Source organism: Ochotona princeps, chromosome 17 (genome assembly GCF_030435755.1).
Source record: "Ochotona princeps isolate mOchPri1 chromosome 17, mOchPri1.hap1, whole genome shotgun sequence".
Classification (NCBI taxonomy): Eukaryota; Metazoa; Chordata; class Mammalia; order Lagomorpha; family Ochotonidae; genus Ochotona; species Ochotona princeps.
In genome coordinates this window covers 14,364,363-14,379,303 of record NC_080848.1, presented here as the reverse complement: position 1 = coordinate 14,379,303, position 14,941 = coordinate 14,364,363, and the positions used below count along the sequence as shown (strand labels likewise).

Here is a 14,941-nt window from a genome sequence, read left to right as displayed (position 1 = left end):
TTTGAAAGCTGAGAGATTTTCCATCTGCTGGTTCACTCCTCAGATATCTGCAAAAGCTCCCGCCGAGTCAGGTCAAAACCAAGTACTTGGGCATCACCTGCTGTCTGCCAGAGGATGCATTAGCAAGAAGGAGTTAATTTGAAAATAAGTAATTGGGCCACAAATCAGGCCCTCCAATATAGAGCGTGGGGGCAGTCTCAGGTGGGAGCTTAATCTCTGTGCCAAACTCCCATCCCATGCTTTAAAGAAAGGAAGAGGAATCTTTTTTCTATCAGGAGCCACTTGGAAATTTATAGCATCATCCATGGCCCAGTCAAAATTATTGACTTAAAAATTAGCCTGCTATGAATTTACTGGAAAAGTTCTTTGGTTTTTTTGTTTGGGTTTTTAAGATGTATTTACCTGAAAGTTACAGTGAGAGATAAAGAGACATTTACTGGTTTACTCTCCATGTGACGTGTTGCCAGGATCAGGCAAGGGCAGAGCCAAGAAGCTGGAGCTTTTTCAAGATTTTCCTCTTGGGCTGCATGGGCCCAAGGACTTGAGCCATATGCTTCTGTCTTTCCTGGGCCATCAGCAGGGAGGTGAATCAGAAGTGGAGCAGCTAGGACTCAAGCCAGAGTTCATATGAAATGTCCAGCATCACAGTTGTTGACAAGAATACTGTCAGCAGAAGCTGTAGCTGTATTTTTTTCTACAAATTAACAGAAAGACAAAGAGGAAGAGAAAAATTATTCGAAACTTAAAATGTAGGACTGGTGTGGTGGCGGTGGCTGAGCAAATTAACAATTCGTTACTGAGGAAACGATATATTGAAGAATAGTTTCAAAGTAGTCCATGAGGTTGAGGAATAGATACTACAAATGAGGGTAAGATAGACCAGAAGTTGATGGTCATGTGTGAGTTTATTATCCTATAGCTTGTATTGAAACTTCACTTAATGGAAATCTGAGATAAATGAGATAGGGAAAAGTCAGGATTGCTGTTGCTGTTACACAAAATAAATGTTGTGGAATTCTGGGTTATCTGGCCCTATTTACCTATGTCCATTGCCAACTTTGGTTTCTTCCCCTTGTCCACGTGTTGTTTATTTGCCCCGACCTCCCTGGTGTGTTCTGCCTGTTTGTTTATCCAAGTCTTCATTTAGGATTTCATGCCTGGTTTCTCAGTATCTTAATCTCCCAGAATAAATCTGATGTCATACTGAACGCTTTCTTACCTTAGATTTTTTGTAACTATTAACATGTCTCTTCCTCATTAAGTTCTAAATTTTTTGAGCCACAGTTCCTGCTTGTTACTGTGTACCCCCCTCCTAGTGTAATCCTTAATAAATAATAGTTACTTCAACGTTGTTAAATGGCAAGAAAGGAAAGGAGAGATGGGGAGCTCATGGTGGCTTGAATGGTTCCTTTAAATAATCTACTAAAATATTTTTTTTTAGTAGAGAAGAGGGAGTGTGCGCTTCTGCCTATAGTGTCTGCATCCCGTATGAGCACTGGATTAAGTCCCAGATGCTACAGTAGGGATCCAGCTTCCTGCTTGTGCACCTGGGAAAGCAGTGGAGAATGTCCCAGATGTTCAGAACCCTGCACACCTATGTTGGAGACCCAGAGGAAGCTCCAGGCTCCTGACTTTGGCCTGACTCACCTCTGGTCAGTGGGACCATTTCAGGAGTCCGTCAGTGGATGGGAAATGTCTCATTGTCTCTCCTTAGCTCTGTAACTCTGCCTTTCAAATTAAGATAAAACAAATCTTAACGAGAGAAGAAATAATGTTCCCATCTTGGTTCACTACCCATAATGGTGCAGTGATTGACCAGGCCAAAGTGGAACCAGCTGCTCAATCTATGCGGGAAGCAGGAACCAAACCAAGCATGTTATCACTGCTTCCTGTGAGTGCATTAGCAGGAAGCTGTAATGAGAAGCTGTAGTAGCCAGGAGTCTTAATTCACACACTTCATTGTGAGATATGAACATCCTTTTAAAACAAAATGTTTATTTTTGTTAAAAAGTGATACTAACAGAGAGAAGGAGAGATTGAAAGACCTTCTGTCCACTGGTTCACTCCCCAAGTGGCCGCAACAGCAAGAGCTGGAGCTGAGCTGATCCAAAGCCAGGAGCCAGGAGCTTCCTCCAGGTCCCACATGGATGCATGGTCCCAAATCTTTTTTGGGCCGTCCTCGACTGCTTTCCCAGGGCACAAGCAGGGAGCTGAATGGGAAGCAGGGCAGCCAGCATACCAACCAGTGCCCATATGGGATCCCTGGGCACGTAAGGCAAGGGTTTAGCTGCTAGGCCATCATGCTGGGCCCGGAGATATAAACATCCTAACTCACCCTTCCTCAAAATATGCAAATCTTATTTCAGTATCAGAAGTAAATCTGAGTTAAAATGTAAAAGCTTAAGCATTCAATTTGCAGAACCCATCTGGGGGTGAATTTTGAATAAGCTCCTCGAACTGGTGACAGAACAGAATAGGGTCCAAGAAAACTTGTAAAATTCGCCTCATCCCGTAACCCTGTGAAGCTTCAATGTAAGAGACATTATTGTTTCCAGAGGTGAATTTACAGACTTGTGTCTTTTCATGAAGGTCTGGCTTGGACCCTTGAAGTTTTGTTTTTGTTTTTGTTTAAATTTGTTTTCCTTTCAACTTAATAATTTGAAGATTTGATATTTCTATCCCACCATGCCCTTACCTCAGTCTGGATACTGTGAATCTGGCAAACTTTGTTCTGTGGGTGGTTTACTTTATTCAGTTGATTTTTATAAGTCATCTGTGTAAACTTGGAAAGTTCAAATTTAAATCTTTTAGGCTTTCTTAACACTCTTGAAAATACCACATAACTCTTTGTTAAGTTTATCAATTTTTGATTGAGCCTAGTTAACAGCCTGTGAACAGTCATTTTATTTTCAGTTTAGTAGAACTTTGGTTGCATTAGCGCATTTGAGGAGTGAAGCAGCAGATACAACGTTCTCTCTCTCCCTCTCTTTTGCTTCCCCCATAACTCTTTCAAATAAGTTTTTAAAAAAATCTTGAACAAAAGAACTGGAGATAATAATGAAATGTCAAAAATGAAATTACCACCATTCAGGGTTTTTTGGCCTATTTATTGTTGCTTTATGCAGCTTTATAAAAATGTATGCATGTGGGCAAAAAGGATAATTCTGTAGCCTCATTATACTAGATTTACATACCAATCTTCCATACTGGAATGGAGCTAGATGACTTAATTAGGGACAGCTGTCAGGAGGGCTCATGTTGATTTGATGTCTTATCCTTTCATTGCTACTGTTGGGTAAACTGATAGCTTTTGTTGTGGTTTGTGAGAAAAAGAAAATATTCACCTCTGCTGTTTGGCAGTGTGCTGGGTAGACATGGTAGACAAGAGTTGTTAAGGGATTTCATTTATTTATTTATTTGAAAGGCAGAGCAACGGAGCAATTATTCTTTCACCTGTAGTTTCACTTTCCAAAGGACTGCAACAGCTGGTTCTGAGCTAAACCATAGCCAGGAACCAGAAACTCTATCTGGGTCTCTCTTAGGATGGTGAAACCCCAAGTGCTTAACAGGAGCCACCATCTGCCACCTGGGTTTAAAGTAGAGTAGTCAAGACTTGATCCCAGGCACTTAAATGTGGGATGCTGGTGTTTAAAACAGGTGCTTAACCCACTGTACCACAGTGCCTGCGCCAGTTGTTTTGCTTTGTTTGGTGACTGATTCTACATTAAGTAATTAAATCATTACCTCTTGTAGTGCCCAAGAAAGATTATACGGTTGGTTAATGCCATAGCATAGTGGGTTAAGCTCCTGCCTGCAGTGTGACACCTTATATAGGCCTAGGTTCCAGTCCCAATGTTCTACTTGTGATTCAGTTCTCTGCTGATGCACCTGGGAAAGTAGCTAAAGATGACATAAGTGCTTGCACCCCTATAACCATGTGGGAGACCTTGAGTTTGTATTGCTTGTTGTACTTATTAAGAAAAAAAAGTGTGTTGTAGGCCAGCATGATTGCTGAACTTGCCCATTTTCTACCTCCATGTGTTGGCATCTCACATGGGTTCCAGTTTCTGTCCTTGCTACTTTCCCCAATCCAGCTCCCTGCTTGTGGCTTGGGAAAGCAAAAGAGAATGATCCCAGCTGTCTGGACCGTGCACCCAAGTGGGAGCCGGGAGAAGCTCCTGGTTCCTGGCTTTGGATCAGCTCAGCATTGCACCAGCTATTGTGACCACTTGGGGAGTGAAGCAGTAGAAATAAGATCTTTCTGTCTGGCCTTGTCTCTGTAAATCTAAATCTGCCTTTCCAATGAAAATGATTTTTTTAAGTGTTGCGCTCTGGCAGTTATGTAACATTTGTTCTGCCATGAAATTATAGTAGCATCTTCACAACTGACCCCAAATTACAACTACACGCTTACCATATTTTGAATATAAAGTATTTTGTGGACATTGGAGTTTGCATGATAGATAATCAGAGTTTAAGCAACCTTGTGAAGTGAAAACTCTGTGATAGCTATTTTGAAAATCACTTCCTGTTCTGAATCATCACGTAACAGATTATTTTTAGAAGAAGATTGATAGTAGTAATCCCTTAGTGTTGCCTTTCAGTAATTACTATGTTAACTGATCTCCCAAGAACTCTTTGGGAAGCTCGGTGTGTGTTGTATGAGGAATATTAGGACAGAAGGCTTTTTATTTTGTTGCTTTGTAAACCTATGGAAGATGGGTTTTCATTAACATCAAGGGACATTCATTTCTTACAAATTAAAATGTTTTCGGGCCCAGCACAGTAAGTAGCCTGGTGGCTAAAGTCCTAGCCTTAGACACACCAGGATCCCACATGGGCACTGGTTTGTGTCCTGGCTGCTCTGTTTCATTTCCAGCCCTGCTTGTGGCCTGTGAGAGCAGGGGAGGACTGCCCAAGGCCTTGGGACCCTGCACCCACATGGGAGACCCCAAGAAACTCCTGGCTCTAGCTTCAGATCAGCTTAGCTCTGGATTGCGGCCATTTGGGGCGTGAATCAGCGGATGGAAGATCTTTCTGTTTTTCCTCCTCTGTAAATGTAACTTTCCAGTTTGTATGTATAAACAAACATATAATGCATCTTTTAAAAAAATGTTTCTGATCATTTCCTTTCTAGTTTCTGAAAGATTATAAGTGTTCTGCTTTTTCACTCCAAATGGGTTCAATGGCTGTGGCTAGGCCAGGTGAACGGATGCCAGAGGCACAGAGCTCCATCCAGTTCTCGAGAGTGACAAGAAGCCAAGTACCTGCACCATCTTCTGCTTTTCCAGGCACGTGAGCAGGGAATCGGATCAGAAATGGAGGAGTGCTGAAACTAGTGCATCTAGTGCTGGTTATGGGATGCCACCTTCTCAGGCAACAGCCTAATCATAGTTAAGGTTAACCATAGCACCAGTCCTGATAAATAGAATTTCTTTTTTTTTTTTTTAAAGATTTTATTATTATTGGAAAGCCGGATATACAGAGAGGAGGAGAGACAGAGAGGAAGATCTTCCATCCAATGTTTCACTCCCCACGTGAGCCGCAACGGGCCGGTACACGCCAATCCAGTGCTGGGACCAGAAACCTCTTCCGGGTCTCCCACGCGGGTGCAGGGTCCCAAAGCTTTAGGCTGTCCTCTTCTGCTTTCCCAGGCCACAAGCAGGGAGCTGGATGGGAAGTGGAGCTGCCGGGATTAGAACCGGCGCCCATATGGGATCCCGGGGCTTTCAAGGTGAGGACTTTAGCCGCTAGGCCACACCGCCGCTGGGCCCGTGATAAATAGAATTTCATTAAAACCCCTTAGTACATTTCTGTGCATTTTTAATAGTACCTATTCTTGGTTTGTTTTTTCTTTTTATGTTTTCCATTCAACTTCACCCTCTGATATTGTCATTAATAACATACAGGGTAAATCAATGTTAAGAATTCATTTTTGGATAAATTAGTTTATTTACCTGCTTTACCAAAATTACATTATAATTAATTTTGCTGAATGCAGATTACTGCAGTGAAACCTGTTTTCTTAATGAACAGCTAATGTTCTTCAGGAATAGAATCTTATGATGCATAGGTTGACATTTTCTAGCTAGCAGAGTATTTCCAAATTATTCTTCAAAAGGCACTATTGTTAGTTTTTATGGTTATGAGTGGAGTATGAATTGCAGACTTTTTTGAGTTTTTGCAATTTTGGTTCAAAGTGACATACTTATCTAATAATACTTTAACCAGATTCTAATAAGCCAGATTAAATATATTTGCAGTTAATTAGAGTTTTCTATGAATTTCTTGTGTCTGTTAAGATTATCTTTTGCAAGTGAGAGAGAGTGCGAGTATTTGGTGCAGAGATTAAGGTAACACTACTCCAGCGTCCCTTATCAGAGTGCCTGGCTTCAGCCCTGGCCTCTGGTTTATGACTCAAGCTTCCTGCTAATCTGTACTCTGGCAGGCAACAAGTGATGGATCACTACCTCCCCTGAAGGGGTCCTGCATTGAGCTCTTGGTATTGGCCTGGCTGGGTCTCAGCTTTTGTAGGCACCTCTGGAGTCATCTAGCAAGTGGAAAGTCTCTCCCACTGTCAGTCTGCCTTTCAAATGAAATAAAATGAAAGCTTTTGAACATTTTCATTTGAACTTATAGATTATAGCGGAATTTTTGGAATTCTGCTATTATATTTTGGCACTTAATTTTCAATTATATGTTACAGATACCTTTTGTTAATCAGTGACTGTTCATTAGATCTTTAATTTTTTCTAAGATTTATTTGGCTGGTTTTTTTTTTTTTTAAGATCTATGTATTTTTATTGGAAAGTGAGATATACAGAGAGGAGGAGAGACTGAGAGGAAGATCTTAGCAGCTACAACAGCCAGAGTTGAGCCTATCCAAAGCCAGGAGCCGAGAGCTTCCTTCAGTTCTCCCAAGCAGGTGCAAGGTCCCAAGGTTTTTGGCCATCATCTACTGCTTTCCCAGGCCACAAGCAGGGAGCTGGATGGGAAGTGGGGCTGCCGGGATTAGAACCAGCACCCATTTGGGATCCTGGCATATACAGGGCAAGGACTTTAACCACTAGGCTACCGCGAAGGGCCCGTAGTTTGTTTATTTATTTATTTTTTATTGGAAAGGCAGCATTACAGAGAGTCAGAGATACAGAGCGGGAAATATCTTCCATCTGCTGATTCACTCCCCAGATGGCTGCAGGGGTTGGAGCTGAGCCAATCTAAAACCAAAGCCAGGAGCTTCTTCTGGCTTTCCCACTGCGTGCAGGGTTACAAGACTTTGGACTATTCTCCTCTACTTTCCCAGGCCATAAGCAAGGAGCTGGATAGGGGGAAGTAGAGCAACCAGGACAGGAACTGGTGCCTGTATGGCATGCCAGTACCTGCAGGTAGAGGATTATTCAGTTGAGTCATAATGCCCTTAGTCCTTTCATTTTATGATAGGAAATTTGATGATAATTTTGTGACTTATTTAGCAAAATGTACCCTTTTTGAAGTCCCAGAAATATTGTTCTTTTTGTTCCAATTTAAAAACTTGAAAACCCAAAATTATGCAATAATATTGTGGGGAAAGGAACTAATTTTACTTTTTTCGTATAATGATAGGACCATTTGATACAGTCTTTCCTTGTTGAATTGAAGGCCATGTCTTTCAGCTATCCAATTCTGTTTTGAGGCTCTGGATTATGTTGCATTTGTTTTTTGTTTTTTCTCCATCTTATACCTGAATTAGCATGGCTTTCCCAAAAGTCTTGGTATGTGATGGTATAAGTTCATGTCATGGTTTTCTTTATCCTTCCTTTGGTGTCGTCTCCCCCAGCAGCACCATGTTTAATGGATTTATTTCTTAGCTTATGTTAAAAACCTGTAAGTAATTTGGGGGAAAAAAAGAAATTTGATTGGAATTTGAATTTATACAGGTGTGAAATTGCTGTCCTAAAAGATGTATCCTACTATGTATTTCAGGCTTTAATTTTTTCCTATAAAGATTTTTATGTGTAATATTAGTTTTATTGATATTACAAAGAAATGAGCATTTTCTCATTTTCTGTTTTTTTCCTTCAGTTTTTTGTTTATTCATTTTTATTGAACTCCTCTGAATTCTTGGTTGGTTTTAACGGTTCTTGTTGCCTCTTAGATTTCCTGTAGGGATTGTTCTATGTGCCTTGCTTTTTTTTTTTTAAGCTTTATTTTTATTGGAAAGTCAGATATACAAAAAGAAGGAAGGACAGAGAGGAATATCCTCCGTCCGATGGTTCACTCCCTAAGTGGCCACAATGGCCGAAGCTGAGCATATCTGAAGTCAGGAGCCAGGAGCCTCTTCCAGGTCTCCCATGTGGGTGCAGGGTCCAAGGCCTTGACTGCTTTCCCAAGCCACAAGCAGGGAGCTGGATGGGAAATGGGGTCGCAGGATTAGAACTAGCACCCTTATGGGATCCTGGCACGTGCAATGTGAGGACTGTAGTCATTAGGCTACCATGCTAGGCCTGCCCTTATTTTATATAGAAAACACTTGTGTCTGCTGAGGACTCTGTGGCTTCAGCAAAATGTTACACAAAATAAGGGTATCAAAGGCAGTTTTGCTTAGTTATTTTGGGGAGTATCTATTCATTTTTATCTATATGCGTTGTTAGTATTTGTTTCAGATTTTTCTTGATGCTATAGTTGGTCTTGATGCTATAGAAGGTAAATCCCAGCAACCCCACCCATTGCCTCATTGGATATTATGCTGCTAGTCTTGTATTTCATTCCGTCTGTTTCCTTTCAGGAGACGCAGGTCAGAATGGAGATGGGCTGCAGATCGTGCAGCTATCGTCAGCCGCTGGAACTGGCTTCAGGCTCATGTTTCCGACTTGGAATATCGAATTCGGCAGCAAACAGATATTTACAAACAGATACGTGCTAATAAGGTAAGCAATAAATATCTGGTGTTTCTCAACTCGACTATGAACTACCATTATCCCTTTCCTCTGATGCTTTCCTACCCTTTCAAAAACACCTGACTTCATCAAGATAAGTGACTTAATGATATAATACAGTGGTCTAATCTGTTTAAGAGCCTAATGTTGCTTAGTATAGTACAGAAAATGTTGTCACAATATGTTTAATGGAACACCTGTTTCTGACAGAACCAGTATACTTCTAGGTAACAGGGAACACGAGAGATGCTAGTGTAAACAAGCCATTGACTGTAACTGTCACAATTGTAAAATTTATGAAAAAAGTGATAATGACTACTGAGGATTTTCAGTCTGCTTGTTTTGCTTAGATGCATTCCTATTGTACTTCTGAGCTTGCTGTGCTTTTTCTAAAAGGTTATTTAGTCAAATAAGATGTTGGTGATGAAGATTTTTACTGTGTTCTGTCTACAGAGAAGTGATTGTTCTAGCTTTTGCTTTTGATAGTGACCTATATGAATTTTCTTTCTGAAAAATTAACTTTTAAAAGGTCCTGCTCAGTTTGGGTTTGACTCAAAAGATAAATTTATGTGGAAAATCAGTGCATTCCACAAGTACTGAATTGAGTGTATTCTGTGGACTTGCACTTTTCTTCACAGTGCTATTACACTTGTAAACAAAAATTCATAATCTTCATGGAATTAAATTATTTTTAATTTTTTAAATTCTTTTTAAAGTATGTTTTTATTAACTTAAGATTTCAAGTTCCGTAACTGACAGTAACTCTAGATAAAGTCTAAAAGAGAAGTGTCAGGTGCCTTTATTGTCATTACCTCTATACTTCGCTGTGAACAGTATACATCAATCAGTAGTCTGAAAGTGGAAGGTCATCAAAATAATCAAGGTTTAGAGTTAAAATTCTGTGGTTATATCATTTAAACCTTTTATTTCTAAAATTCCACTGGAGAATTCTTCAGCTTCTTTTCAGCTTCTATTTGAGTTGAATAAATTGTAATTGTGGACATGGTCAAGAGGTTTGTGTTTTGCATAAATATATACTCACATACATATTTCTTGAAACATTGGGGTGCGGGCAGTTGACGGTGATTAAGTCCCGGCCCAGATCAGAGTGCCTGCTTTGTGTTATTGCTGTTCTGGTTCCTGGTACACCTCTTTGCAATGGAAGCAGCAGGTGTTTATAATCTAGGGAAACTGTGTGTCTGAGAATTAGTGACAACAGAGTTTAGAACAAGAGGCATCAGTTTGGTACTCATCTACTTTATATGCATTCTTAAATACATGTGTATGTATTGGTTTACAAATGTGTTCTGCTGATACTCCCATTATTCAATACCATATTTTATACAGTCTAAGGTGCTGATGATGAGCTAAGCGTTACTACTTTTATGTATCACAAAGGGTTGATTTCTGTTCAGTTAGGGCATAAGGGCAGTTGTGAGGTGCATCTAGATTTAAAAGATGCTTACGTATAACATAACATTTAAGAATAATCATGTTATCTATGAACCCCGTAAATTTCCTTGTTTTCTTTTATTGGTTTTATCCTGTTATCTTTTCTTGTTGACTATTTAAATTATGCTTTTTATTAAAGTTATATAGCATACCATGATAAACCTCTTTACCAGATTCAAAAGTATGATTAGGTTTGTTCTTTATACATAATTCAGAGAAATATTTCGTCAATGTGTGCCAGTTCACAGGCTCACCAGCTGTGTATGCAAAGGTAACATAGATTTAACGCTTGTCTGCTCCTTTAGTTCATCACTCGGTGGTAGTGACGGAGAAGTTTTACAGCCTTCCAGAAGTCTTACATATTTTATTCAGGGTATTATGTCTGTTATAAAAGAAAGAGATTCTTGGTAGTCTTTGGTAAAACATCTTTTCTGTCTGTAATCTGATTATATGATATCTGTTCAAGGGTTCTGACAGCAAGAATACAATTAGAACGATAATTCAGATAATAAAACTAACACATCAAGAAACCTTAAAACTTTATCAAGTATTTTTTTTTTTCCAACAAATCCATTAGTTTCGCAGGCTTCCAGGACAAAACACTGTAGGATGCGAGACTTAACAGAATTGTACCATAAAATTCAAAATTTAAAATAAAAATTACAAAAGGAGAAGAAACACATTGTTACAGTTCTAGCAGCCAGGAATCTAAAATCAAGCAGAGTCATGTACCTCGGAAAGCTCTGGAGAAGAATCCTTGCTTGTCTCCTCCTAAGGTCTGGCAAATCTTAATCTTTTTTGGCGTGTAGCTGCACCATTCTGTTGCTGCCTCTGTCATATTGTACCAGTGTGTCTGTGTTCATATTTTTCTTTTATAAGGACAACAATCATTTATATTCCACCTGATTAAATTATGAACAGTGACTGCTGCTTGAGTCAAATAAGGTTGCTATTTTTTTTTTTTAGTTTGAATATTCCTGAGGGGTGGGGGTCATAGACCCCCCCCATGAGCCTTCTGTTAAAATGGGAAGGGTCCAGTTGTGACTGATCCAGCGGGGGGGGGGGTGAGATAAATGTTTAAGTTCTCCCACCTGTGTTTGGGGGGCATGGCAAGCTCCACTCCTTGCCATCAGTCTGTATCAGCTGATGGTCCAGAGATGAGTTGAAGGGAAGAGTGTTCTGAGATTATTGAATGGTCTTGATTGTTCTGAGACGCAGTCAGCTGTTTTGTGCCAGTCGTGAGAAATTCTAACATGAGTTGTCCATGTCTATATGAGTGTGTCCACAGACCTAGATGCTGTAATGGTCAGCCTGTCCTTTACATCTGTTGAAGAGGTACGTACTTGAGGTCCTCTGTTGGCTTAGATGAGCTGGTTACCTTGTCTGTTGTGTGCTCTCTGGGTATGCTTTCCGTTGCATGGGCATCAGCAACTGAGCTGGCCCGGTCCTGTAACATGTGCTCCAGGATTTTACCACATGCCTCACATTTCCCTGAGAACAGAGATGGAACATTGTGATCCAATTTGGAGTTCCCTAAAAATACCTCACTTGGGAGGTCCTCAGACCGAGTACTCATGTACACCAGCTGTGCAGGATCAGGCTTATCCACTGCCTGCATCAGCCAATGCACATACCAGCAGGTGCAACTGACTGGCCAGTCCCATCCCCTGGCTCCAACGTAAGTGGACCAGTGGGCATTACTGCCCACCCCCAGGTGTGGCTCTTGGACACACCTCTGGGTATTGCAACCTATTTGGGGTGATCTGAGCATCCCACATCAGGCCTACCCTCAGCCCTGGTTTTTGCATGTTCTGGGTGGTGCTGTAGCCTAGATCTTACACAAGATAGTAGATACTCTGACCCAGCCTGATAGTCCCTGCCCTCAACTCTTGTGAACTGGTGGGTGCTGTGTACTAGTAACAGCAACACCAAATAAACTATCAGACTCACCTCCAATCCTGCTTCTCACATACTGACATGACCTACTCCTAGTCCCAGGTCTTGTTCGTAGGAGCTATAATCTGGCCCGCCATCCTCCAACCCCTTTTATGTGTATGCCAGTAGAGATCCATCCCCACAGTTCTTGTGAGCTCCAGGAGGTGCTGCAATCTAACTCTTCCTGACTTCTGTGCCCATCAGCAGCATGTTCATTGACCTGACCTAAGGGGATACGTTGACCCATCAGTCCACCCCATCACATCTGCCGCAGTTACCTGCTGATACAGTAGTCTTGTTCATAGAATCCCTCAGAAATCACCCTATACATGTTGAAGAAGCCCTCAGAGGCACTCATTCCAGTTTGTTGGCCCCAGACCCCTCCCTAAGCAATGTGTGCCTCTGTTTGATGGATTCTGGAAAACATAAATTTTGAAGATACTGTTCAATTCATTGTAACAAGGAAGCCACGGAATTAATATGTGTTTGCCTTTATGTAATAAAGTCTTTGAGCAACAAGCAGAGGGATAAGCATTTTATTGTTGTGCACAATTTAAAGGTTAAGGAAATGAGGTAGTTTGTGATTATGTATCCAAAGTGAATGCCTAGCTGAGATTGAACATATGGAGCCTGAGCTGCTGTTCAGGTTAGCACTCTGTTTAAATGATGGATTATTGAAGTTACTGGAATATTATTTACTATGTTTTAGTAATGGTATTTGGAGTGTCTATTTCCCATCTTAGATTTGCCAGAAATGCTTAGATTATACAGATCTCATGACTTGAATCTGGGTTTGGTGACAAGTTCTGCTCAGTTTCAGATTGGTTTTCTTCAAGTAGCAGAATGGATGGATCTTAGGGCTTTAGTTTTTTCTTTCTTTTTTTTTTAAGATTTATTTATTTTTATTACAAAGTCAGATATACACAGAGGAGGAGAGACAGAGAGGAAGATCTTCAATCCGATGATTCACTCCCCAAGTGAGCCACAACGGCCGGTGCTGCGCCGATCCGAAGCCAGGAACCAGGAACCTCCTCCGGGTCTCCCACGCGGGTGCAGGGTCCCAAAGCCTTGGGCTGTCCTCGACTGCTTTCCCAGGCCACAAGCAGGGAGCTGGATGGGAAGTGGAGCTGCCGGGACTAGAACCGGCGCCCATATGGGATCCCGGGGCGTTCAAGGCAAGGACTTTAGCTGCTCGGCCACGCTGCTGGACCCATTTAGTTTTTTCTTTTTAAAAGTTTGTTTTGTTTTTAATTAGAGAGATAGAGTACTCCTATCCTCTTGATTTCATTGCTCAAATACCTGCATTGTCCAGGGGTAGGCTAAGCTGTGCCTGGGAGCTGAACTCAAGCCAGGTCTCCTTCCTGGGTGACAGGAGCCTGGTAACTTGATCCATTAGCTGCTGATTCTTAGGATCACACTGGTGGGAAACTGGAATCAGTGGCCAAAGCCTGAGCCGAGAATCAAATCCAAGTGCTTGAGTGTGGGAGACAGCCGCCCTAACCTCCAGGCTGTTCCCGGGTTCTCTTTTTCATTTTAAAGATTTAGTGCATCATCATGAGTCAACTTTCCAAAAATGGTACTTCAGGGCCCAGCATGGTAGCCCTGTGGCTAAATCCTTGCAGGTGCCAGGATCCCATTTGCGCACCAGTTCATGTCCCAGTGACCCAACTTCCATCCACCTCCCTGCTTGTGGCTTGGGAAAGCCGTGGAGGAACGGCCCAGAGCCTTGGTACACTGCTCCCACATCTGGGATCTGGAAGAAGCTCCAGGCTTGGGGTTGGCTCAGCTCCAGCTATTGCAACCACTTGGGAAATTCCTCTCTGTCTCTCTTCCTTTCTGTATATCTTACTTTCCAATAAAAAGTTTTTAAATAAAAAATAAGACCGTTTTCCCAAAATGCTACCTTTAGAAAATATGGTACTTGAGAAACCTTGTCATAGATTATAAGACTCAGATAAAAGTTTGCTTTGTCAGAAGTTTAGGTTTTCTCTTGCGGATAAGTAATTAGTGTTCCCTTTGGGAATAATAATTCCTTTTTCTCTCTCTAGAGAAAGAATAGTTTCTTGATATTCCACTATATTCTTCTCCAAACAATTGTGTGTATTGGTTTAATTTTCCTATTTGGTTAACTTAGATCATGCTAAAGCTGATGCTATGCTTTACAAGAAGGAAAAGAAAATAACATATTTTCTTTAAAAAAAAAAATTGCCTTGGGTCAAGTTTGGTGTGGTTTCAAGCTGTTCCTCTTCTATGGTGCTAGCATCTCATGTGGTCACTGGTTCGTGTCTCCACTGCTCCACTTCCATTTCATCTCCCTGTTTATGGCCTGGAAGATAGCAGTGGATGGCGTGGGACCCTACATTGACATGAGAAATAATAAGAAGCTCATGGATCCTGGCTTCAAATCTCTGCTCTGGCTGTTATGGCCATTTGAGGAGTGAACCAGTAGATGGAAGGAAGATCTTTCTCTTTGTCTCTCCTTCTCTGTAAATCTGCCCTACTAATAAAAATTAAAGCAATCTTTAAAGTTTTTATCTATTCAAAAAGGAGAGTTACACAGAGAAAGGGATAAAGAAATAAAAGATCTTCCATCCCACCTAATTCATTCCCGAAATGTCCTCAGCAGCCAGAACTGGGCT

General features: G+C 41.1%; 1 protein-coding gene across 8 annotated transcripts in view; it reads left to right on the top strand.

The window, feature by feature from the left end:
* KANSL1 (KAT8 regulatory NSL complex subunit 1) overlaps positions 1-14,941 on the top strand; it is a 176,875-nt gene that overhangs the window by 119,129 nt on the left and 42,805 nt on the right. For all 8 annotated transcript variants that reach the window (XM_058675336.1, XM_058675338.1, XM_058675339.1 and 5 more), the window contains one exon: positions 8,765-8,906. In XM_058675336.1, coding sequence (XP_058531319.1) covers positions 8,765-8,906 — 142 coding nt within the window. The remainder of the gene's footprint in view (positions 1-8,764; positions 8,907-14,941) is intronic.